The sequence below is a fragment of the Sinocyclocheilus anshuiensis genome, unplaced genomic scaffold (genome assembly GCF_001515605.1).
Source record: "Sinocyclocheilus anshuiensis isolate Anshui unplaced genomic scaffold, SAMN03320099.WGS_v1.1 scaffold836, whole genome shotgun sequence".
Taxonomy (NCBI): domain Eukaryota; kingdom Metazoa; phylum Chordata; class Actinopteri; order Cypriniformes; family Cyprinidae; genus Sinocyclocheilus; species Sinocyclocheilus anshuiensis.
The window spans coordinates 831677-859637 of record NW_015551122.1 but is presented as its reverse complement, the minus strand read 5'-3'; the positions used below and the strand labels follow the sequence as shown (position 1 = coordinate 859637).

Below are 27961 nucleotides of genomic sequence, written 5' to 3'. Positions count from 1 at the left end.
CACACACACACACACACACACACACACACACACACACACACACACACACACACACACACACACATCAGAGAGTATCGCGCGGTGGGAAAATAGTGTTTGTTTCTATCTCGTGTTATCATTTATCCTCTGATCTGTTCAGCTGCTGTTAAGTCGTTAAACATTTTAAATGCAACATGTTTAGAGGAACATTCAGCAATAATGTAAGTGAAAAATCTATAATGTATTTATTTGATATATTACAAGACAGAATTCTGCCAAGAGCACATCCTGATCATATCTCACGCCAAAATCTAAAGAAAGACATGTTGTGCATAGAAAAATTGTTTTTTTTCTTCTCTCAGATTAGCACCTCACCCAATTCTCATTACTTTGAGGTGACAATATTAAAGTATACAATACTGTTCTAAATTCTGGGATTAGTTCGATTTTTTTTTTAAGAAGTACTTTTATTCAGCAAAGATACACTCAGTTAAAACATGACTATAAAGACTTCTACATTACTGCAAAAAAAAAAAAAACTTCCATAAATGCGGTTCTTTTGAACTTTCTACTAATCGAAGAAAAAAAATGCATCATGGTTTCTACAAAGTACAACTGTTTTCAAAAGTAATAATAAAAAAAGTGTTTATTGAGCACCAAATCAACAAATTGGATGTAGTATTAGAAAAATTCAACTTTGCTTCACAGGAATAAATGGCATTTTAAAATGCATTCGAATAAAAAAAAAACAGTTAATTGTAATTTTGATCAAATAAATGTAGCCTTTGTAAGCATAAGAGACTTTGACTAGTATGGTGTACACCTTTATTTTAAGCATTTTTGATTTATGAATAAAACAAAACCAATCATTTTGTCTGGACAGGATGAATTCCATTACTTCAGTGCTTCTGAAAATAATGCCACAATGCAAAATATATTCGGAGCTCTGAAATTAGCTTTGTGTTCCGAATACAATTTTCTCTTGGTTTCAGAGTGAAATATGACCAAGATTTGTTTCACAGAGATGAATGTGAAGGAAAAAAGTGCTCTGATTTGATATAATTCAATACTTTAGGTGATAACAATAACGGGTCTGTTCCTGTCCCATTTCTGCTGTATTGATTTGGTTTTTCCCAAATATTTTCTCAGGGCCAAATGATACGCATGTATCATGGATATCTCAGACTATTTTCTGCCAGAGTACAAATATTAACAGAATGCGTTTCGTAGCACAGTCTGACTGATGCAACCGTTTGAAAACAAGCCAGCGTTGGGAAAAATCAGCCGGAACGCTTCTCCATTGATTCGATTATCTGGAATTAATGACAAGCACAATCTCCGGCTTTGACGCACACACACAGACAGAGTCACTGTAGAGACATTACCGTTAGATCTTAACGCTCTCTGTTCCGTACACGTTGTAGCCTTCTCGGTACGTGGGAAAGTTTTGGGTGTTGGCTGGCGGGGCTGGCTTATAGTTTTGGGTGTTCTTTTCAAGTTTCAACCGTTTGGCTTCTGCACGTGACTTGTAACAGAACTCTATCAAAGCCACCATCATGGCCAGCCCTAGTCCACCAACCAGAATATAGAAGACACCAGCAACATTGCTCAGGCTCAGTGCACTTGTCTTGTCCTAAGAGAAGCGAGGGACATAGTTAGCATATCTTACAGTGGCAATCCTGACACAAAACACACTATCCTATACAACTCCTCACATGTTCTATCAAGCAGGACTACTGGCTATAAATGACATTTCTACTGCTACCAGAGGAATCTAGATTCCAATGGAGAGAAAATATCCATCTATGTCTAAAGTCTATGAGTCAATTAGGACCATAACTGGTGAATGTAGATGGTTTCTCTAACCTGCTCTTCTCATTGGCTTCTTCATGTATCTGAGGAAGCTGGTCAGTTACGTACAGGTCAGACCTCTGACTTAATAACCTTACTTTAAACAACTGCCTTTCCATCCTTTAACCTTCAAATTCATATTTTGACATATTTTCTACACCAGAGTACTGAAATTAAGAACCATTCTGCTGCAGTTTACCCCCCAAACTTGTCCATTAAAAATTTGTCCATTAGTATTACACTATTTGCCGCTTATGGAGCTCGTTTTACACAGCCGCCGTTTAACTGCTGCATTTTTACTCTTCAGCTGTCTATTGCTACAAATTAACTGTCGCCTTTGCGTTATAAACAAGATTAGTCAACTTTGCTCATCTAATGAAACTTGTGCTGAAACTGTTTGTCACGATGAGAAATGCTTTTGCGGTTAACGCCACAGGAGTTCAATAAATGAACGGGCCTTTTTATTGCGTAAAAGACAAATAAGTAACAACACTAATACATCAAATTTTAAATTCGAAGTTTGGTGAGTAAGAACTGCAGCATAATGGTTATCGAGTCAAGTGAAAATAAGCAAGAAAGACAATTGGTATACAAAAATGAATCTAATCTCTTGATCAATTTGCACTTTTAACTAATTCCCCATTTGATTTATCATTACGGCTTTATTTGAGGGCATTCACTGGAAGAACTACTAGAATAAACAACAACAGAAAGATATGTCTCATAAGTACCCCTTAGCTGATCATTGGAAATGATGGGGAATCGTGCAAAACTCTAGGCCATGCGTCCTTATGGTTTCCTTATATGTGGCCGTAAGTCATTAAATCTACTACACATGGGTTAAATCAAGATATTGACTATTGGTTTGTTCCTTGCATATGAACAATATGTCAAAATGCAGTTTTTGGAATCAGTACAAAAGACCTGCAGCGACTGACCTTACTTCCCGAGTCCTTGGTTCCACATTCACCCTTATCGTACCACCATTTGTTTTTCAGCTTGGCTAAGATGCCTTGTTCACTGAGTTTCAATACTGCAAGGTTTACAGGAGTTCTTCACGTGGGAAATAACATAAATAACATTATATTATGTTATTTTATGTTATTCAAGTCTTAACTACTTCATACTTTACAAAGCGATAAAGCAGGGCTCCTGGCCATTATCAACACACATGTGGCAGGCATTCTGACTAGTACCTTCCAGCTAAGCTAGCTAAGCTAGTGTGCCAGGACCTACCCGTATCGCTTTGAGTAATCGGCATACACTGTTAAGGGCAGGTTTCGCAGGTTTCTGCGTGGCTATAAAAGCAGAGAAGCGTCTTGGTTAATTTGAGCATCTGAGAATGTGGATCTCCACTGGAACCCTCGACTGACTGACAGACCAACGGAAATTACCAGTAGTATTTTGCTCAGGCTGAGGAGAGCTGGCGTTAGGACTCTGTGAACGGATTACAGGCGGAGAGTACAAAGAAACCAAACAGGCAAACACACTTACAAAAGTAAACAAGACCGTACACAGATGAGTCAAAACATTTGCAAAGTAAAACTGTGTTACCTGGGTGCCAGAGTTAACCGAACCGGTGCCTAGCCATGCTACGTCAGAGGCTAGTCTTGCTAATCAGTAGCTGCGGGGACTATAAATGACATTAGCATTAGCGGCTAACAAAACATTAAAGTCAACATGAAATTAAAATTTATCCTATTTATTTTCTTAATACACATGCATGCCTTATTATGCACAGTTTTCCATATGCTTTTCCATATCCATATGCATATGCTGGTTAGGTATGTTTTGAAGCATGGCTGCTGGTTTGAGCTGGTTTAAGCTGGTCCTGAGCAGGAGCAGGGCATAATGCTTCAAAGAAAAATTGATTTGCCTTCGAAATCTTTCATCATATTGCAATAAATTGCTCAGCCTCTGAATGTCTTGTGTCTTGCACAACCGATTTTTGGTACACCGTAAAAAGTTTTAAATAAAGATGACTGGAATATGTTTTACAGGAAAACACTATTTTAGTCTGTCTACTTCAAAAGTTAACGTTTAATTCAGCGCGTTGACTGCCATTATCTTGTAATTGTTTCTGACATTTACTAGCAATTTCTGTCTCAAAGCAAATCACTACACTATTTTTGTAGTGTTTCTCAGCATTTTTCCATGATATGCATTCAGTTCTTGTTAAATGAAATAAAGTCCCACTTTTTCCTTGTAAAATATCACATTTAACTGCAAGTCACATATGTTGCGATTATCATTTCATGTTGACTTTTTTGCTAGAGAACGACATTTTTTCTAGAACGTAATGTAAACCTCTAAAACTGAATTCTGTTTTGTGTAACCGAAAGCAATGCCATCACTCGTCTATACATAATTAGTCACTTAAATGTTCTTTACATTTCTCATAGCTGCTGCTGATTTAGCTATGTGGTCCTAACATTTCTTTTAGCTTGGGGAGAGACATTGATTAACAATGCAATTATCCTCAGAGCGTTTGCAGTGACTGGAGTGGGAAAGCTATCAGCAGCGAGGATGGCAGCGGGCTGCCGGGGGCCGAGAGGAGAACAGGTTGTGTGACTCAAGATGTCGGTTTGTCGCAGGTGGCTTAATGTGGATTTCTCTCCTGTTTTTCTCTCTTTTGTTGTGTTTTTCCACAGCTGGCTGTGCGGCTGGGTCCAGACGTGCCACTGCAGCCTCGCTGCATTAGATCATTAGAGCTAGCCCATCCACTGCGTGTCGACTAATGGGGGCTTCAAATCACTGCAAACTGCAAAAACAGAGAGCTGGAACAAAGAAGGTGATTATGAAAGCTCACATAACCTTTCACCTTCATCCACAGGCAGGGGGCACAATGCTTTTGTTTGTACTGAAAAACCTTCTCCCTAACAACTAGTAAAGACGTTATTAGAGAGGCCCCACTTTCAGGAAATAGGAAACTGTGGAAAAGAAATTACAATTAAAGTCAATGTGAAATCAAAACTGGCATCATGTTTTGTCTATATACACATTTCTGGTTCATTAGTGCACGGTATTCTTAAAAAAAAAGTAATCTTTGATCAAAATAGAATGACTTGCTCCTCCTCAGAAACAGTTTTTGCCTTTGATTGATGTCACGTAGGCCATACTAACTATGTGGGCATTTTTATGCCTTTTTCCAACCCAGGCTCATTGGAAAAAAATGTTGCTTATGGTGACTTTTTATGATTACGTTGCTTCTTGCACGTTTTGCGACACTTTCATAGTGAAATGTCCAGAGGGTGGTGATAAAACGTTCAGATTTATCCAAAACAGATGAGCGTGAGTCTGGCAACGTTTTACAACAACAATGGTTGATGTACGTATCAGAAGCAAAACATCTGCTGAATGGCGCTAAAAGGTTAAAGTTCTAATGTGTTTACAATTAATGAACAACTTACACTAAACCCAAACCTGATACTGATACAGTCTGATACTGTATTAGTTTATGAATCATGCACTTTTTTTTTATGTCATAACTTAGTATTGTGCATGAAAAACAAATCTAACCCATAATCATAATTTGTGTGAAAATGAATAAAAGTTGGTGTTTTATTGCTACTAGTATTCATTTCAGTTGCAGTGAATTGTATGTATAGGTACATTTTTGGAGGCATGTTATTTCATTAAGCCTGGGTTGCCTTTTTGTCATCTAGGTGATTTCTAAAATCTTAGTATGCAACAGGCAGTGCAATAATGTAACTCTAGTTAATTAATACAAATTATAATAGCAATAAAAGCAAATACCTTGCATCTTTGTATTCTTATTGAACAATCAACAACAATCATCACACAATTTCACCCAGAAATGTCACATTACGGAATTACAATGGGTTGTGAATGCCATTTCAAGTTGACTTTAAATCAATTGAAAAATCTTCCCCAAAAATTAGATTAAAAAAATCTATTCCAGCACAGTATATTTTAAGTGGTGAGAAAGCTAGCTTTTAAAATCCTAAATGTTATGCAAATGCACACTGAAGTATTATGGTGGAGCGCAAGAAATTTCAGTTAAATTGAAATGCTTTTAGTGGTTTCATAAATCCTTTTACATGTCGAGAAAATGTATGCTCTATTTTGCATTTATTATACAAACTACATCCGTGCTCTACTTCGGCAAACTCTGAAGGTCCTGAAAATGAGGCTTTTAATGTTGTACAATTTCAAATCTGGGACACACATGAAAAACCACTGTTAGCCCTCTTCATGTGTGTCCTCATTTTAACCATTATTCTCAAAACAAACAACAAGAACAGTTCCATGTAAAAGTGATTTTGCCCTTCTGAATGCTGTGAATTGAACTGGAAAGTCTAAGGGTAGCACATCAGTTAATCTTCACCTCCACATAAGTACAAAATAAGGGCTGGACTGGGCCCAACACGTCCCACATATGCCCTGCTGAGTGGGTTAACATTGGCCTAGTGGAGGGAGGACAAATAGCCAGTATCAAATGAAGCGATGGATTTCTGATCCTGTGTTCAGATTGGTGTGGAGATGGGAATGCTCATGTATGTGTGCTATTCTTAGCCCCTCAAGCCTCAGATCCCACTGTTTGTGTCAGTGTTTTACCAGTCCTGATCTGCGCTGTCTATTAGTAATGTCAGACATGAAAGTTCTTGAATGTTACAATGATTTGTCCTCACATACTTCCCCTAAAAAGTGTACCACTAAAAACATTGCTCTGATTTCTGATTAGGCGGACTTTACACTTTTCCCCTTTAACCTCTGGCATAAATGGTGAAAACTATAAGAAGACTATGTTACCGTTCATGGACAGCTGCCTAGCAGAAGCAAAGCGAGAAGGCAATCTCGAGTCTCTCTTTACTGTCTGCCAGGCGGATGTTTTCTCCGATTCCTAAAACACGAACAGTTCACCAGTCTTCAGCGCTAATATCGCTAATGAACTAGCGCAGCTCCAGCTGCTAACCAAACAGCATCGCTAACATCTGTGTGCAAACGCTACGCTAAAGTGAGGTGTGTAAAAAAACAAACAAAGTGACTTCTCCTCAGTAGGACAAAATCATACTGGTCATTTTCTCTCCTCTGTTAGCCAAGTCAGGGTTCTGGTTTTGCTCTCAGATATTGTGGGATCACTGAAGGATGCATGTTTTTTTTGTTGATCATTTGGTTTGGCTCGGTTCAAGGATAACAGGCTTGCCGATTACTCTGTACTATGGTACCCGATTTCGGCAACAGCAATGTACGCTACACACGATGACCAATCGCAGAGTTTTGGTGGTTTTGTTTATATGTGTGTCCTCTAGCAATGGTTAGCAATGCTTAACCTGTCAGTGTTGTGGAAAATGTCCACCTTTGGACTTTTGGATCCTGTGCTGTTTTGCTGCTTACTTGAGTGTTGCATTGAGTTACCCATCACTTTGCTCTCTGGGGCTGACCTTGGAATCACCTCCCCCGCTGCCGCACTCTCCCTTGTCGTACCACCATTTGTTTTTCAATTTGTCCAACAGGCCTTGCTCATTCAGTTTTAAAACTGCCAGGTTAACAGCATTTCTTGAAACAATAAAACATAACTTGTAAGAAAATGCACAGGTCTGTGAGCAATCTACTGCATTAGCATAGTAGTAGTAATGGTAACGTTATTTAATACGGTGAGCTACTACTACTGAGAGTCAATTATAGCAGTAATCAGAATGGTTGAAAGAGCACAATTTGGTTAAGAATTTCACGACTATGAAGGTAAGAGACGCTCAGAGCAAAGAAAGGGTTAAATATTCAAGGTGGCATGGAGGGTTACGCTGTTTCAAACTGAAGTGTGCGGGATGGGGACATTGTCATTGAGAAGAAAAGTAACAACAACAAACATCATGCAATTAACATTCGTCACAAGTGACAGCGCAGCTTTTACAAGCTAAATTGAAAAACTGTTGAACTGTTAAATTAAAAGTGACAACACGACAGTCAGGAAGGACAGGCACACGAGACAGCGAGAGAAAGATCGAAGGACAAAAAAGACAGAAGAGAGACGGGAAGGGACGCAGACACACACACACAAATGAGAAATGATTGCTTAAAATAGCCACTGATAAGTCTCGAAATGAAAAATATCTGGTTGAAAAACTGGAAAAGAAGACAAACATTTAAAGAAGAGAGAATTGATCAGAAGCATCATTGTGAATCAAATAACATTCATAATGCATTATACCGTTACCTCTTTGTCATAATAGGGGGATTGGGGGAGGGAGGGAGGGAGGGAGGTAGGGAGGGGAGGAGGAAATGACAACACAGGACATCAGGGTAGGTGGAATACTATAACAACATGGAGAATATTGTTATATTATTCCACCCACCTTAATGCTGAGCCTTTGGGGGTCGCCACACCATAGCCCTTAGAGTCCAGATTGCCGCCCACTTTCATGGTGTCGCAGGGCTTCCTCTGCTCAATGTATTCATTCATGGTGGATTCGAGAAGAAAGGCAAATTTGCCCTTCGACTTTCGTACCCGTGCCACCCCGTCGGGCGTGGTCTTGGCGAAGACGGAGGGCTCGGCTGATTTCATGTACGACCACATTTTTTCATACACTGCTATTTTTGAACGCTGTGCAAAGGAGACAAGAAAAACAGACATACGGCCGTATATCATTATCCAAGAAGTGCACAAAGATTGCATTTACACATCATGTGTTATATAACTTAATAATTGATAATAAACATAACAACGATACAGAATTACAGACATCCTGTATTTAGTTCACAATAGGATTGCAGTGTATGTGATACACTGACTAGTTGATTAGTTTTACCACTGTTGGGGAAAGTTACTTTTAAAAGTAATGCTTTACAATATTGCGTTATTCCATAACAAAAAAAATAACGAATTGTGTTTGTTACTTTTTTATGGAAAGTAATGCATTACGTTACTTTTGCATTACTTTTTGTCACCTGGGGCCCGTTCTTCTTATGTCGCTAACTCAGTTAGCTGGATTTGATTGTTGACGATTTCGTTTGATCTTGGATTGTTTGGTTCTTTGAAGCTCATCCCGGAGTTGCTGTCATAGCAACAGCTCTGTAAACTGAAACCTGCTCGGGAGCAGTTTATTTCATGTAAACAGGATTAGATTGCATCTTTTTAAGCGGAATTGATACTTAAAATCTGTCCCAGCCACTGCTACTTTATTACAAGAGTATCCTACTGATCCAGGGACAATAATTTAAAATAATAATCATTTAAAAATAATTTAAAGATAATATAACAATGTTGTGTAGTATTTAATACTATAGACACAGCCAGTTTTACTCACTAAAATATTTATTCGTCATAATATTTAAATGAGTAAAACTGTCTGTGTCTATATATAGAGACAGGCACTTTTACTCATTGAAATATTTATGATTAAATCATTTCTTTATGTATACAGTTAATCTGAGCTGTGCATTAATTTGAGTGATGGCAGCTATTATGGAAGTGGCTTGATGGAGCGCAGGAGATGCAGATAACATGATCATGACCCTTAAGAAACTTTAATGCTGTCACGTAACAAATCTGTTCAAATATAAAATTAAATGAATTGCTAATTACTACATTGAAATAAAAATGTAAAGCCTGTACAAATATTAGAAATCATGAATATAAATAATTGGGAATCATGTACAAAATTAAAATAAAATAAAAACAGTGCACATGTCATTTATCTATTATAACATTTATTTAGTTTTGTTCGCTTGGCTCTTTCCTTATAAAAGTCCAAGAATTTGTCAAGTTTTTCGTCAGGTGTCTTTATTAATAATATTTTGATTATGCTGACTGGAATTTTTGCTGGAATGCAGTTTAAATTAAAATATTTAATTTTATTTCGGCTAATCAATAGACCATAATTATAAATACTATAGTGTTTCATTGAGGAATTGTTCCGAATACTTTTGTAAATAATAGCTTACTGTAAATGCTCGACAGGCCAATAAAGCTTTGATTATGCTGACTGGAATTTGTGCTGGAATGCAGTTTAAATTAAAATATTTAATTTTATTTCGGCTAATCAATAGACCATAATTATAAATACTATAGTGTTTCATTGAGGAATTAATCATTCACGTAGTTTCATTAGTAAATGAAAACACAACACGCTCATTTATCATCACACATGGGCATAAATACAATCATAAAGTCAAAACTTTATTGGCATAATTGTCAGGCGTTTATTTACAAAATATATGGTAGGCTAGCAAATGCTAGCATAGTTATACAAAACGTTAACTAGGTAAAGCGATACACAAATTGAAAGGGGAAATAAGCATATATAATAATAAATATAAAAATATAGCCCTAATAAGTTAATGTAATAATAATAATAATAATAATAATAATAATAATAATATAGGACAGGAAAGATGTCAGTGAATAAATGGTAAAACAAAGTAGCGTTACTTATTTGAAAAAATAACTCTGATATTTTCTTGTAAATTTAAACGTAATGCGTTACTTTGCTAGTTACTTAAAAAAAGTAATCTGATTACATAGCTCACATTACTTCTATTGTGTTACCCCAAAAACTATCGATCACATTCAGCTTTTTGTGTCTGTCAACAACAGGAAGATGTTTTGTAGATCCACAAACTGTGACCCAGTGTTTGTGCTTGTCATTAGCTTTGTATGCTAACCTTTAACAAATTCAATTTGCAATTGTGTGAATGTGAAAAAGAAGCAAACCAAAATGTTTTGCATTCACAATGTGTGCTATCCACCCTTCCTTGCCTGACTCATACCAGAATATTGTTTACTTTTCCAGCCTCTGGTGTTTCTAGTAAAATTAGCATATTTTTCAAGCTGTTAATGTAATGTTAAACCTATGAAAATGGCTTGATAGTAGCTTAAAACGTGAGGCACTGTCTTTTGGCAGTGCCTCACCTGTCAAAGTTTATTGAGTGGGTATATGACTATAGTTTACTACTGTGATAACAGGTGGGTATTAATATCCTACACACGGCTTCAGATCGTGGTGAAGTTCAGAGAGCTTTTAGTCCAGAAAATGATAAGAACACTCCACTCATACACCTTCTTTGGGAAATATTTTAAGCAGATCGGCAGAATTGACTTCTAGGATTATCTAGGCTGATTTGCAGTGTTCACCTTCAGTAAAAGAAAAAAAATATTGCAAACCACTTGAAGGAACCTAAAAGTGACCAAGTGTCTCCCTGAGGCTGACAGAAACATATGTTGCTTCATATTTGATTTATATTAACTGTAACACTCTCTGCCAGCCATCACTGGTGATGCTCACTAGTCCACTCTTTTCCTGAAATAAACTCGCACTTATATTTAAAGGGAACATAACACACACAGTTTCTGCCAATCTCATGTTAATCTTGAGTACCTATTGAGTAGTACTGCATCCTTCATATCTCCGAAGAGTCTTTAGTCTGATCAGATTTATAAAAGACAGATACCGCTGCACCGCTTCTCTCGGAAAACAGTCGAGCTCCTGGAGGCTTGCAGTGGGCGGAGCTAAAGACTCACGAGCATGCAAAGCTTGTGCGTACCGATCGTCTGCAAGCTATAACATCAGCATAAATAAAACAGGTTTATTGACTTAGATTAAATTTGTTTATAAAACATTTGTCACCGAAATGCCAGTGTAACTCCTCTCTCCCGGGTCCTCACCGCCACACCGAGTGGGTATCGAACCCGGGTCTCCGGCATGGGAGGCGGACGCACTAACAAGGAGGCTAAAGACTGCAGCTACTAGTGCGTCTCTTGAGATCAGGGGAGTGAGGTTTACCTGCACAGCACCTACCTGCTGGCCTCCGTTACACTCACCCCCCTAATCCTCACTCCCATCCGGGTCACGGCACCAATGTAACCCCTCTCTCCCGGGTCCTCACCGCCACACCTCGTTCTCGCTCCGAGTGGGTCTCGAACCCGGGTCTTCGGCATGGGAGGCGGACGCACTAACAAGGAGGTTAAAGACTGCAGCCACTAGTGCGTCTCTTGAGATCAGGGGAGTGAGGTTTACCTGCACAGCACCTACCGCTGGCCTCCGTTACACTAGGAGCAAACAAACGCACTTGCACAACTCTCGTTGCCCCGGAGAAACAAACTGCATCCACTGTTCCCTTAATGCTGGGTTGTTTGGGAAGCTGAACAAGGTTATCTTTCGCTCACAACCAAAAACACACTTCTTTGGTGACATTGTTGATTTAGTGGTCTAAAAATAAAATGACAAATCCTTCTCGAGCGAGTCCTGTGCAGTGCTGCTGATGACTTCCGTAACCCGAAACCTTGCTCTAGTTGATGTGCGTATGCTCTTCCAGGAGAAGTGCCCATACAAGGAATTCTTCCCTTCATGACGTCATACAGGGCCATACTTGAAAAAAAACTTTCAGAAACTTATACGAACTTATACTTCATACGATATGAAGGACTGTATTTGGCACAGAAATACTCCGTCATATGTCCAACTCATTTTTTGAAACTTTGGCCATGTTTAGCATGAGAATCCAACTCTTTAACAGTGTAAATAAGTCAGAATGCATAAAATAGCATTAGCACTCCCCTTTAAATAAGTTGGAGCCAAAAACCTTGTGGGCAGCGCTCTAGCATTAGCACTCCCCTTTAAATAAGTTGGAGCCAAAAACCTTGTGGGCAATGCTCCAATATATAATAAAGCTGCTGATCCCATTCCCCTCTCTCCACCCTGTGCTTTCCTGCCTGATCTCTATGCTGTCCTATCCAATAAAGATACAAATGGCCAAAAATATAACTTCAAAAAGTACTTAGTAGCAATTATACAGAGGTGTCTCTTTTTAAAGTAGTAGCGTTTCAAAGAAGGCCAAATAGTCAGTGCTGAACTGAAGGTGCAAAAACTGCAGAATTATTTAATGCATCAAGGGGAACATAAATAATGACAACACAGACAACTGCATCAGCAAAAAAGTCACAGCGGTTTCCTTCCAGAACTCCAAGAGGAACAGATGGACACCTTATAGGATTGTTGCTAAATGACACAATAGTAGAGCCTTAAAAATCACCAAAGAACCAAAGAAGTTTATGGCAGGGCTGTTATTCAGAAAGCACTTGTGTTCAGTGCCAAGACATGAGGAAAAACACATCTGGTGAATGGAAAAGCTGAAAGAAAAGTGTCCAGTGGCATTCCTTACATCTGGGCTGGTTTATGTTTGAATAAAATCAAAGGATGCTTTCAGCCCGTTGTATCTGTTGGTACAGTAACTGTCAAATGTGATTGGGGATGTGTAACATTATGAGCTGTTTTATCACGGGAGTCGTTATATCAAATGATTGTTGTGTGCGATCATATACCAGCTGAAGAATATGAGGCTGCTTTTACTGCTGCTGTATATATTGCATGACTATTCCCATATTCCCCTAAACACACATCTAGACTATATATTAAAGACTAAGATTGCCTTCTCCATCATTAGGTATAATCACTGAACTCTTATGGGATGTTCTAGAGCAAAAGTAGAAACCTTTTTCTTGGGAAAAAATGCAATGTACACCAGAATCTGTTGTGTAACAGGGTGTAAAAGTGTGTAACACTTGTGTAACAGGGTTGTACAGCTGACAAATGCATTCAACACTACACTTTGCAGAAAAGGGTAGAAAGGATCCAAATTATGACAAATCTAGGATGTCAAACTTATGGGACATTAAAATTTACATTAGGTATAATCACTGAACTCTTATGGGATGTTCTAGAGCAAAAGTAGAAACCTTTTTCTTGGGAAAAAATGCAATGTACACCAGAATCTGTTGTGTAACAGGGTGTAAAAGTGTGTAACACTTGTGTAACAGGGTTGTACAGCTGACAAATGCATTCAACACTACACTCTGCAGAAAAGGGTAGAAAGGATCCAAATTATGACAAATCTAGGATGTCAAACTTATGGGACATTCAAATTTACAGTAATTTTAGCTACCATTCATGCGGTTTATTTCATATAACATATCCCTCATTTTGCTAATAATGGGACACTAATTTATAAGTGTCTACAGTTATTTGTATTCATTCTGTACAAAACAGATGTTTTTGGTGGAGGATCTAAAGAATTCGGTAGAAACACAAGTTAAATTCAACAAGGTCACAGCCTGTAACTCCAATTGCATTCAAATATACTGGGTTTTTTGTCATTACAAGTGCTGTTAACTGTGAATCAAGATGACTACTCAACACAAAGCCCACAGCGTCCACATTATGGTTTCTATTAATAATGGATACATCGCTATCCGTAATTAAAATGCTATCAAGTGAAACTGCATGAATAGCAGTTTTACTGCATCAAAAGTCGATAAACAACTCCATTGACATTAACATACTTAGAAAAGTGTTATATATGGTGCTACTGACAGAGAATAGCTGACAACTCAATATTTAGATCCAGATCCTATCAATAATAACACAATAAATATTGCATGAGTAGTATATCAATAGAGGTCATTTGTGAAACATCTATAAAGACTGTACTTCACTCATTGCAAGTTCAAAGTCAAAGATGTTAAAAAAGATTTTCTGAAAAGTGTTTTCACGTTAATGCATGACAAAATTATTGCTGCATCCCAACTGGCATACCATCTATCCTAATAGTATTCAAGATGATAATTAATGCCCCTTAAATCATAGTACACTGAAAATTGTGTGATGGGATATGTCCCAAAACTGTCTTCCTACTCAGAAGCATATACTGTCCCGATGGGTGTTATCTAAGCTGAATATAGCACCTTTTTTGTCATGGTAATACCATGTGTTTTTGACATTTACCAGAGTAGTACCATTGTATTCTATGATGACCCTTGAATACACTTCTGCATACTTTTAAAAAGGTACTTATTATGAAAAAAATTTACTTTATGCTTATGAACTGAATGTAATGTTTTCAGACACTTAATTGCATGTTATCTGCAATTAAATGAAAATATATTATAGTTTAAATTGATATTAAATGAAATTAGTTGATGATAAAATGTTTCACAGGATACATGCTTACATCATGCTTACACTGTACTACCTCAGCTATAATGGGAAGCGTTTAAACCTTCCTTCGAGGCGAGACAGTCCTATAATACTAATTTGGTTCAAAATAGAGCTGTTGCTCTGAAACTGTCTTCGTTCTACTTCAATATGTCACTTCAACTACTGAAGACGTGCGAATAACAACTGAGATAGAGGAGTAGAGATGCAGCAAGAGTGACGTGAAGTTGAAAGCTCAGCCATTCTCTCCTCCCTTCAGTTTTGTGCCGAGCTGGGGGTCATATCATTCAGCTCGCAAAATGAAAGTGTCACCGCACTGCAGACGCGCAGCCTGGCATATAAACTTCACATTAGAGTCCCTTCCAATGGAAAAGAAAGTGTTTACTGCTGCTCTTGCTCTACGGGGCCGTGAGAGGTTGAGAAGCGAGGCTTCTGAAGACTGTTAGCTCATGTTTGGGAAGACAGGTAGTTTTCAGAGAGCAGAATTAAACAGCTCTCAGCGTGACGACACAAGCTGCTGCGCTGTCTCTGTCGTACAGGGGACAAATCTGCTGCTAAAGTCTGTTGTCACACATGCCACTGATGTGAGAAAATGCTCAACAGTTTGAAGATCGTTTTACATTTGAGGATCTCTGCAGCATGTTTGCTTAAAAACCACAAACCCTTTGCAGCTCTATAAGGTTCTTGAGTTGGTTATGCTGAAATTGAATGCTTCTTTAGATCAGTGGTGAACTGGTTCACTAACAAGAACCAGTTGAAAATAATGATTCGTTCGCGGACCATAGCATCACTCTTGCCTGAGGCTCTGGATCACAGGTAATAATGTTGTAATGTTGTTTTTTATTTCTCAAAAATGTGCAGTTTGCATTTTATGAATCACCAAGGAGCACAGTTTCAGCTAAAAATCTCCTTTACTGTCACCTAGAACATCTTGGATGGCCTGAGGAAGAGTAAATTAACAGCAAATGATAATTTTGGGGTGAACTGTCCCTTTAATCAGATATTATGGACCATATATTTGAGCTATAAAAGAAACTGGAAGAAAATAGATAATTAGATCTATTTTAGAGTTCAGAATCATTACAAACAGTCCTCCCCTGGCTCTAACACAGCTCTTTGATCTATGTATTAATCGATATACAGCAGCTGTATGTCCCGAGTAAACATATTCCACACATTGCAGGCTGCTTTCATCATACCCATCTCTCAGCCTCTCCTCATATCTCTGTCCTCACCACAGAGCTTATTATGGTGCTGTTGACATCCACCTCATATCAGCCGCACCATCTCGCTCTCCACTAGAGCTTTACTTCTGAATCATTCGCATTCCAGACGGAACATATTTCACTAAAACTGCCCATTGCTTTTCTGCAGTATACTGCTTGAGTTGTTACTCACCGGGAAGCTTTACTCGGTGTACAACACTTCAGTTTTTGCCTGAAGGTCCTGAAAGTTCACTCCATGAGGTGCTTTTAATTTCAAGGCCAGGGATATTGTTCTGTATAATGTATAAGGTTTAGTGACCCTTTCCCATAATTCCTCAGCTGTGAAAGTGTTTTCATGCTTTGGGGAGTCATGCTGGATGCAGCTTGCGGAGTTACGCGTGATATATAGGTTTGAATTAGAAATAATATATGTGCTGTGAGACTTCCTGAGCCTTTCCTGCACATTCTACATTCATTTAGCATGCAATTGTTGTAACACATATAAAAGTTTAAAATACATGAAAGGAAACACTGCATGACTAACCATGCACTGGACTGGACAGACCACACAGAAAAGTGAGGCTACAAACGGTTTTATTTTTTTTAATGTGCCCAGTGGGCAGCTATAGAGCGGTTTTAGACTTTCACCAGCTCAGGCAAATGCATGAACAAGCCAGCTCTGCCTGACTCAACCTGACTCACTAAAGTTAACATTTACCTAACTCTTTACATATGAGCTAATTAAACAACAATAATGCATTATTTACAGGTAATCAACGAAGATCTCACTAATAGTTTGCAAATTAAGTGCTTTATTACTGTATGCTTAGTATAAAGTGTTGCCAAGTTTTTGTTTCTCTCAACAGTAATGCCATGGTGCCAAAAATGTCTCGGCAGTATCATTGTACTTCTTTGTCAGTGTGCCCTTGGGAAATCAATGATCTAAATACCTAAATTAATAGGGTGTGACAAAGAATAATTTCTTTCACACAGTTTGTTTAACAGATGAAACCAGAGTGTAAAACTACTGTAGTCAACAAAAGCTAAAGTTGTGAGCATACGAGCTCCTGCTGTGCATCGCTGCCGTTCTTTACGTGAGAAACCGATGTGAGTACCTTGAGAAGATATTGATCAAGGATTACATGTTATAATAGGGTGTGACAAAGAATAATTTCTTTCACACAGTTTGTTTAACAGATGAAACCAGAGTGTAAAACTACTGTAGTCAACAAAAGCTAAAGTTGTGAGCATACGAGCGCCTGCTGTGCATCGCTGCCGTTCCTTACGTGAGAAACCGATGTGAGCACCTTGAGAAGATATTGATCAAGGATTACATGTTATCCACCATCTGCGCTCTTTCAATAAAACTGATATATGTTTATTCTCCTCTGAAACACAAGCAATGTCAGACGAATCATCGCCATTGTCAGTAGGACAAACTGAATGACACTTGGCTGTTTGAGATTTTAACAAACCCTCCTTTGCTCTAAAACCTGTCAGTGGAGAATAGCATTTTAACAGCATCACCCGGCTGATTGCTCAGTGCAGGAATAACCTGACCCGACTCTCTCAATCATCACAGATTGGGCCAGAGGTACAGTGATAGTTTTAAATAATAAAAAAAGATTTCATGCATCATATCTCCTTTTTAATAAATGCAATATTTCATCTCTTCAAGGAGACAGCTCTCCGTTAAATCTGACTGGACTGTTCTTTTTCCATAAGATAAAGCTGTACAAATCTGTTAAAGGTAACAAACACGTTATTTCATAGATTCTAATGTACTAGGAGAGATAAGTACATCACATTATTTATCACATAAACATATCTAATTATACATATTATCACAGGTCAAGATCTTATTTATTTTATTATTATTTTGAATTTATAAGAAATGATGGTAGCACTTTATTTTAAGGACTAATTTTCACTATTAACTAACTATTTTGCCTCAAACTAATTTGCTGCTTATTAATAGTTTGTAAAGTAGTTGTTAAGTTTAGGTATTGGGTCGGGCTAAGGGATCTAAAATATGGTCATGCAGAATCATGCATTAATATGTGCTTTATAAGTACTAATAAACAGCAAATATGCTATTAATATGCATGCTAATAAGCGACTAGTTAATAGTGAGAATTGGTCCTTAAAATAAAGTATTACCAAATTGATGTGTACATGTAGAACATATCATGGCAAATCTAATTCCACAAACAATTCAAAATGTTGTCTGAATGATGCATTGCATTGCAGCAATAGATTTTACAATGCTAGGATTTATAACACATTTCAGTACATTACTTAATATCGATACAATGGGCCTGTTTACACCTGGTTATTTCATGCGTTTTCGCTGATCGGATTTCTATCTGATTTGTTAAAACGTTTCCATTTACACTTGGCCACATAAATGTGTCGTCGCAAAATGGATTTAAATCTGATCTTCAATTCCCGAGCTACATTTAAATTTAACGGAGTTCACGTCAACGAAATAAAAAAATAGGCGCTGCATTTTATTAATTATCAGCTCATTTCAAGATCAAAGACTGCAATAGGAGAGCGCGTGGCATCAGCACTGAAAAGATAAGTTTGTCTGACTACTTTTAATGAAGATGATTGTGTGTTGACCGTCTGCGTCTTACTTTGTTTCATTCGTGGCAGTTTGTGCGTCGGCTTGCTAAAGAGATACTCAGCTACTCGCCCGCGGTTATGCATGTTGCATTAGCGCAGTCTGACTAATGTCATATAGCCTATAACACGCTCTCACACGTTTATTATTTTATCATTTTGGGAGGAGTAAAATTTACATATGTGGTTTCAACAACCAGATGCATTTACACTTGTCCAGTTTCGTCTGGAATGCGGCCCAGACCAGCTCCTGAAGTGGTTTGAGCAATCGGATTTATATCTGTCTCGAATGCGTTTCGGAGGGCATTTACACCTGGTCTTTACACGATCGGATAGCTATCCAATCAGAAAAAATGCATGAAGTGACCAGATGTAAACAGGCCCAATGTGTAGTTGGTTCTGAGTGCAGAGTTGAGCCCCAAACACAAAAAGTCATTATAGACTAACAACTTTGAAATATTTGTTATTTTTTGTAAATGTTGAGTAAACCAAGCAAATAAATTAAATATAAATAATAAACTTGGGGGTTGTGTCAAAGGTGATGGCATATGTCTCGCTCCAAATGTTGTGGATGATTTGAAACATCCAGCTGTTCTCCGCCGTATGGCTCTATTTAAACTGGAATGTGTTTCCTGAAAACAGATCTAAAATAGAGCTTGTATCTCCATTAATCAGGATCCCCCGCCCCCACCCAACCCCGTCAAACCTCTGTGCTTTTAATTAAAATTCCCTTGGAATAGCAGTTCACACATGCCATTGGAAATCTGAAAGCTGTAGAGTGAAACTAGCACACTCATTATATAGAATATTTGAGATCCCCAAACCCCTCGGTTGTCAACTTGCAAACCTTTAATGACATCAAACGCATGCCGCCGTGCAAACCTGCAGCTGACAGGGCAGTAAACATACCTCCTAATGGATGTGTGTGTGTAGAGCAAGCAGTTTTTAAGTTTTAAAGAAACATGCAGATAGCTAATTTCAGCCCTAATTGCAATGTCGGTCTCAATGTGCTCATGGATATATTGCTTACTTTATTCTAAATATATTTCAAGCGTACTATTTGACCCTCTGGGCCGCTTTTCATTACGCACAATTTGCAGGCCCAGGTAAAGCAACTAATTACGGTTTTTAAGCTGACCTCTGTGGCCATATGCAGGATTTGATTAGGCTGCAGAGACACCGGTCTGCCTTTGCCTTTCCTTCACTCTGACAGCTCAGGCTAACTCGAGGTTGTACATAGCATCTACAGCAATCATCACCATTGACTTAATGACTGCTTCATCAAAAAGGGCTGTATAGCGCAGACCTGACTGACTGTTTCAGCTAAAAGAGGAATTTCCCTAACAAGCAGGTGCGGGAAAGGAGCGATTGCAGCTCTTGGCAGAGCTGATATTTCTTTTTGTTTGTCCTCCAACAACAAGCTCCAAGTGGTCTCCCTGCTGTAATGAATTTCCATGCTGAGCCAGATTTAACTGGTGAAGGTGGTTGGCTAAAAAAGCACTGCAAGCTATACTAATAAAGAAACATGGAAACACCAAGGCACCAGTGGCATGCGTCATGTTTTGAGCATTTTATAGTTATCAAGGTGATTTTACAAACCAGGCTCACTGGGAAAAAACCTAATTGATAGTGTTAACAAAAGCAAAAGTGAGAAAGCCATGCCACTTTAGTTGGATTCTACAACTCTTCAAGCTCTTTTATTGTGATTGTGTTTCACAGGAGTCGTTACCGCAAGTGCAACGCTGTACCAGGTGTGCTACCGAGCAAGTTTACTTGCTGCAGAAAAGCCATACGTATTTAACTGATTATGTGACGCAAAAGTCAAGATGTATTAGTTTACAAATTGTGCACTATGGTAAAATTGTGTAGAGGTCATAACACAGTATTATGCAAGGAACCACGCAAAAATAAGACTTTATCAATCTGCTCCTGTAATCATAATTTTTGTGAAAAGCTATTCAAGCTGCTGGTGTTGCACTGCCTCTAGTGCGGAGTTCAGCTTCTCTATTGCTTGCCATTCCAAAGTTCATCTAGTTTGCAATTATCATATAAACTTCAAATGTTTTATTCATTAATATTATACTAAGTAAATAGTGAGTTTTTAAGGGCTCTTAAAAGTGTGATCCAAATGAGTGTTGGATGAAGTAGATACTGACCCACAAACTTGCATGTTCAACTTGTTAATGACTCTTCAATTTAACTCTTGAACTTGTGAAAGCACATAAAGTTCTCTTTTCTTTCTTCTTTTTTTTTGTTATTAGTATGAATGTTAGCCTTAAAGTAAGCTAGTATGCACCAAAACAATGACAAAATTCCATTTAGAAGATAAATGCATTCAAAATGCAAGCCTCTCAGTGATTTTGATGACATCATTCTGCACTTCAGCTTCTCATTAGATTTTCTGTCCAATCAAATGCCATCTAGAATCAGAGTTGTCCTGCCCCTTACACTATAAAAGACACTGAAGCTACGACTGAAATTGGCTACTTGTTTGCATATTTCCAATGTTCTGTATGGTGAATGGCACAAAGTGCACTATCTAGTGGATAGAGAATGAATTGGAGGAATAATAATTAAATGACAGAAACGTTTGACAAAGACTAAAGCACAACAAGCAGTAGCACTGTGGGAACCTTTCTTCTTTCTTCTTGTGTCTGTTTCTTCAACAGTCACAAGTCTAACTAAAGGATGGATTCTGACTTGAAAGTGCGCACAGCCATTGAAGTTTGATGCATTTTAATCCTGCAGATTTCAACTCAATGCAAGTTCAATGCAGATACATAACTCTCTCATGCGGTAGGAGACTCACCCTAAAGAACTCTTTGGTTGATCCTGAGTCCAAGGTTCCGTATGCGATCTCCGTTTGTTTGGCTAGATCTTCAGCACTCTCTATGGGCGAGACCATCCTCTCTACTGTGAGGAAAGCAGCCAGGTTAGCAGTGTAGGACGAGATTATGATGAGGGTGAAGAACCACCAGACGCCTCCCACTATTCTGCCCGATAAGGACCTGATGCACAAACACACACATACATACATTCAGGCTTGAATATGTTGATGGTTCACACAACTCTAATCAATACATCAGCTCCACAAACATGCACTTATTTACTCACCCTCATGTTATTCCAAACCTATAGGATTTTTTCTCTCTCCGTTTAACACAAAATAAGATATGGTCACACTTAGTTTGGGGACCAACTCTCACTATTAATTAACTATTAACTATGACTTTTTCCTCAATAAACTCCTAATTTGCTGCTTATTAATAGTTAGTAAGGTAGTTGTTAAGTTTAGGTATGGGGCAGGATTGAGGGATATAAAATGTGATCATGCAGAATAAGGCATTAATATGTGCTGTATAAGCTCTAATAAACAGCCAATATGTTAGTAATATGCATGTTACTAAACAACTAGTTAATAGTGAGAACTGGTCCCTAAACTAAAGTGCTGCCAAAGATATTTTGAAGAATGCTGGTAACCAATCAGTTGACGGTAACCATAGACATCTATAGTATTTTTTTTCTCCATGCTATGGAAGTCAATGTCTACCATCAACTGTTTGGTTACACATATTCTTCAAAATATCTTCTTTTGTGTTAAACATAAGAAACAACCTCATACATGTTTCGAGCAACATGAGGTGAGTAAATAATTACATAATTTTCATTTTTGGGTGAACTGTCCCTTTAATGTCAATAATTTTACACCCTGGTTAAACCTAAAAAGAACAATAGATTAAGAAATGAGTTGCATATCAATTTAAATATTTGTTAAATGTGGTTATCATAGAGGAAGCGATTGCAATGTCAAAGTGATGTGGCAGTGTCTCATTCTTTGTACTAAGCCATAGTAGCTTTATTTTTGTTCACCATGTTCATTTAAATACATGACTTGAATTCTGAGTTTCTATTTAGCCACATAGAAAATTTGCAATTTTCACAAATACAATATCGTCACCTTAGAATTATAAGGTTCTATCTGACATTTTCTACCTGGTCTCATGGCATAAACGTACCTGTGGGCACTTTTTAGCGAGACACGAAATATGTACCAATAAGTACATATCACTGCAGTTTCCAAAAGAAATGAACACTAGAGGCAGTAAAACTCCAACACCTTTTATTCCTTTTCACACAATTTTTCAGAGTTTCGATTAATAAAGCATAATTTTCGCACAATTACTTGAAGAATATTATGTTATGACTTCAAGACAATATTAATATGCTGGGAGATTTGAAAACCGATGCTTTTGAATGTTAGCATCACACATATCCAGCTTCATATCAATGGGTTTTCATCGACAGTAGGTTTGTTCGGTAGCTCACGGAGTACGGAGACGTACTTGAGAGGCGAGGAGCTCCGGTTCAAATCCCGTGTAACTACGGTTCGACAAAACAGTTCAAATCTGCATACAAGGAAGTTCAAATGACACGGTTGAATCAACAAGTGCATTTTTATATAAGTTTTGCATTTGTTAACACTATCGGGTAGGTTTAGGGTTGGGTTTGGTGTAGGGCATATTTTCAACACGATAGAGCATCAACTTTTAGCGACAGTCCCCGGATATTTGAATTGTGAACCGCCGCAATACGTTCCTAAAGCAACGTAATAAAAACACAGCAATACGCACCTATATCAATGTAATAAAAATGTGCCAGGGTTCACATATTGAACCCGTGTTTTCGTGCCACTCAGTGGACATTTCTCTTTGAAACTGCGGCGAAACGTGCAGTAAGGTACGTAAAAACAGTGCTGCAGAAAAGTACCCAGAGGTACATATTCTTATGAGACAAATTCACATTCTTATTCTGTGACAACTTATTTCCATTATGTTATTTTTTTTAAAGTTGTGTACATTTTAGGATTTTTATTTAGAAAACATAAAAGGCTCTATCTCCAAAGTTGAACTCTAACTTGGTTCTATAAGGTTCTATCTGTGAGCCAATCAGCACTTCGAATGCACACAAGAGGATTAATCAGAATCAACTTTCTTTGTCATGTCGCTGGACTTCTCCGCAACAGCAGGAAAGATTCAATGTGAAATATTTACATTTTTTGATTGAAATGGGGGGTTAGTGTCATCTTGTTTTAACACTAACAAGATGGGTGTTAAAATAGATTTTAATTATGAAATATAATAGTTTATTAAAAAATATATATAGTTGGCAAGCGCATAGGCTTTCTAGCATTAATATGATGCTACTAAAATGTGCCAGGGTTCACATATTGAACCCGTGTTTTCGTGCCACTCAGTGGACATTTCTCTTTGAAACTGCGGCGAAACGTGCAGTAAGGTACGTAAAAACAGTGCTGCAGAAAAGTACCCAGAGGTACATATTCTTATGAGACAAATTCACATTCTTATTCTGTGACAACTTATTTCCATTATGTTATTTTTTTTAAAGTTGTGTACATTTTAGGATTTTTATTTAGAAAACATAAAAGGCTCTATCTCCAAAGTTGAACTCTAACTTGGTTCTATAAGGTTCTATCTGTGAGCCAATCAGCACTTCGAATGCACACAAGAGGATTAATCAGAATCAACTTTCTTTGTCATGTCGCTGGACTTCTCCGCAACAGCAGGAAAGATTCAATGTGAAATATTTACATTTTTTGATTGAAATGGGGGGTTAGTGTCATCTTGTTTTAACACTAACAAGATGGGTGTTAAAATAGATTTTAATTATGAAATATAATAGTTTATTAAAAAATATATATAGTTGGCAAGCGCATAGGCTTTCTAGCATTAATATGATGCTACTATAGCAACAATTTAGGACAGTCTGTTTCACAAAGTCGCATTTTAATCGTTACATCTGACACACAAACTTCCCACACAAGCAGTTCAACTAAGAATGCAGCACTACTGATTAAGCTAAAGGTACGATGAAATAATTTTTTAATGTTTGATAGAGGGCTAGATGATAGTTGATTGTTTTGCTGCATTTTTATTTTTTGTTGCTGTTCAAGTTGTTCTAACTTAAAATGATGCATCTGTTCAATGGGTCGCAATGAATGTATTATGTCAGGGAATCGGTCGCAATGAGCTTGTGTTTCATTGTAAAGCAGACAAAATTAAGTATTTCTGGTATCACTTGTCCTTCTTTGTGGTAAAACTGCTGCCTTATTTCCTGGATGTCAGATTTTCGAATTTGGTGGCTATGTGATTTTGCTTTATTCAATACTCTGCCATCTGTATTTGCAAAGTATAGTAGGGTCATTCACTCAGAACGCATTTTTTAATTCCACTGCTGTACTTTTCCATTGTAGCCTATTTCAATGTAAACGCACTACTCGACGTATTTGAATGCTGTGCTCTCGTCTCAGGTCTTTATAGCAGCTTCTCGCACATAATACATCATTCTAAAACACAGCGCTCAAGTTCAAATAAAAATACGTCAATGTGAATACTGCAATAATGTGTTTAATTACCCACCATATTACAATTAAAATTAACATCTGGACTGAATAAAATATTTAGCACTGCCTTTTATGCTTACAGTAACTTGAACAAGAAAAAAAAATCATCCTAAAATATGAAATAAATGTCATAGAAAGCATTAAATTTACCTTTCTCATACATGTCAATACATTGTTACAACACTAATTTTATGTTTTAAAACAAAGTAAACCGTTTGTGTTTCTTTAAACTTATTGCTTCAATTAATGTTTTGCAAGATAGAACCTTATAATTACTAGCGGAAAATGATTTTTTTTTTAGAATTAGAAGGTTCTATCTGCATTTGACATGTTCCAAAAATCCCCATTTACAAATTAGAGAGGATTTTGATATTGTCCATTTAGAATACATTTAGGGTCTCTGTCATTTTCATGTATGGAAAATAATTGTTCCCCATATAATTTTTGCTATATGGAATGCAAACATTTCGAAGCTCAATATCTCGAAACGGCTCAGAATGCAGATAGAACCTTATAATTCCAAGGTGGCGATATACAGTATACACACACACACACACACACACACACACACACACACACACACACACACACACACATATATATACACACTGAGTTAGTGTCTCATTTCTGATCTGGCAAAAGTTTGAGTCTCAAAGCTAATTTTCCAGCTGTGCATTTATTGACTGTTGCCTAGACATTATATTAGCATAATCAAATAACATATGGGATCAATGATTGTATTATTTCCTCCAAAGGGTTCTTGCCTTGGGCTGAATGTAAGGTGGTTTGCCCGTTTGAAGACTATGTGCTCTGTCAACCATGCGGGTTTGTGAAATATATATACACAAAGTGCAAATAACAAGTAGAAACTCTTATTGACTTATGCAATGTAATTACTGAATTTTAGATTAACATGATTCTTAATAACATTGTAGAGCCATTTGAAAACTATTCTGCAGTGATACAGTCATGTAAAATGTAATATCCAATCTATAGTGTTCCACATAACTATGGTATAACAGACCAGGCCAAATGCTAGTTATAAGCCGCGGGCGTGATTGTTTGTTTGTTATTTATTTATTCTATCAATGCAAATAAATAAATACAGTTATTAATTAAATTAAAATATATCTGTCTGCGTTCTGCATGTGTATCTAGTGAAACGTTAAAGCACACTCTAAGAAATGCTGGGTTAAATACAACCCAGTGCTGGGTAAAATAGGGACAAACCCAGCAATTGGGTTGGTTTAACCCAGTGGTTGGGTTAAATGTTTAACCCAACCTTCTGGGTAGTAACCCAACTGCTGGGTCAAAACAACCCAATTGCTGGTTTTGTCCCTATTTTACCCAGCACTGGGTTGTATTTAACCCAGCATTTTTTAGAGTGCATATTGGAATATTTGTGCAGTTTTAGAACTACGTATGATAGTTTAGTATTAGCTGTAATTGCATTGATATGGAATTAAAATATACAATTTTAATGTATAACGATCAATCATGTTACAACAAATAAGTATTTTCTTTGCTATTTATTGAGAGCATTGATGAATGCTTTTATTTTATTTATTTTTTCCATATGTGGGTTTGCATTGTTCAGTCATTTTCAACATGGCCTCAGACTAGATTGAAAATCTGGTCTTTTCTTACCCATTAATCACAACTGACTGTAAAAATCATAGAAGAATTATGGGAAAATTATTTATTGATATGATATATTGATAAATGCGTTTATTTTATTGTATTAGTTTTTTTTTGTGTGCTGGTGAGTCATTTTTATTGAATACACAATTGACAGCCAGCACAGGGGAATATAAGGGACTCTACAAAATGATCTATGACAGCGAGCCGCACAATGGAGTCATTATTAATCAACTTCCTGCTGTTAAATGGAAGAACAATGTGAATAATCATACATCTCCGTCACAGGTGCCTACAAAGCGCTGCAGCAGGACTTCTCAAACAATAAATGAATCAGGTAAATGAGAAATTCATTAAAAGTGCCAAATGAGAATATGTTGCTCAGCTAATCCTTTACAAAAGAACAAATTAAAACTAGAGCTGTGTCGGCTTTCAAACGTGAAATACTGAAATTACCTTCAAAATTTGAGCTGTAATGTATTTAATGTGCTTGTGAGCAGTGCTGGGTAGATTACTTACAAATTGTAGTCCGTTAATGATTTCAAGTTACATGACAAAAGATGTAGTTAGTAACGTAATCCATTACATTACACGTCAGGTAATATAATTAGACTACTTTTAGATTACTTTTGGATTACACTCTAAAAATGATGGGTTGTTTCAACCCAACTTTAGGTCAAATATGGACTAACCCAACTGTTGGGTTAAATTGTAAAATTACATTTTTAACCCAAAAGTTGGGTTAGTCCATATTTGACCCAATGTTGTGTTGAAACAACCCAGCATTTTTTACTTTTGACCTAACTTGTCTATCACATAAATTTAAAAGGACATCAATTTATCACATACATTTAAAATGACAAATCGCTTTGCTCTTCAGGAGAAAGCGATTTGTCAGTGGACACAGCAAGAGTGTTTTACTTAATATCAGTTTTCTGTTTCTGTCGTTTAGAATAAATATCTGTTAGTAAGGAGGCCCTCGTGTGAAGACCGACGAGACAAAGACCTGCGGCTCTACCTGCGCAACTCCACAGAGCAACGACACAGACAAGACACAGTAGTATCTTTCCTTTATTCTACTTCCCTTCCATTCCTCTCTCCACCACTTTCAGCATGTGCTTCCATTATATTCCAGTTGTTTCTGCGCTATCATGCCAACCTGCGTCCAATCCACACTTCTTTTGCACCCCTTTCTTTTTCTATGGGCCTGTGGAGTCTGCTCAGAGTCTCTTAGGCTCGACTGAGACCTGGATTAAACCTGAAGACACTGCAACCCCTGCTGTCCTCTTTCC

At 37.4% G+C, this 27961-nt stretch overlaps 1 protein-coding gene across 4 annotated transcripts in view; it reads right to left on the bottom strand.

Moving 5' to 3' along the window:
* LOC107663111 (glutamate receptor 3) overlaps positions 1 to 27961 on the bottom strand; it is a 150663-nt gene that overhangs the window by 14236 nt on the left and 108466 nt on the right. Inside the window, exons 12-14 of one of the 4 annotated variants that reach the window (XM_016453269.1) lie at positions 21420 to 21618; positions 8148 to 8395; positions 7236 to 7350 (exon numbers count right to left, since the gene is read on the bottom strand). In XM_016453269.1, the coding sequence (XP_016308755.1) occupies positions 7236 to 7350; positions 8148 to 8395; positions 21420 to 21618 (562 nt within the window). Of the gene's footprint in view, positions 1 to 1528; positions 2884 to 7034; positions 7918 to 8147; positions 8396 to 21419; positions 21619 to 27961 lie in introns of those variants that run through there. The other 3 variants (XM_016453267.1, XM_016453268.1, XM_016453266.1) reach the window with 3 other exon arrangements.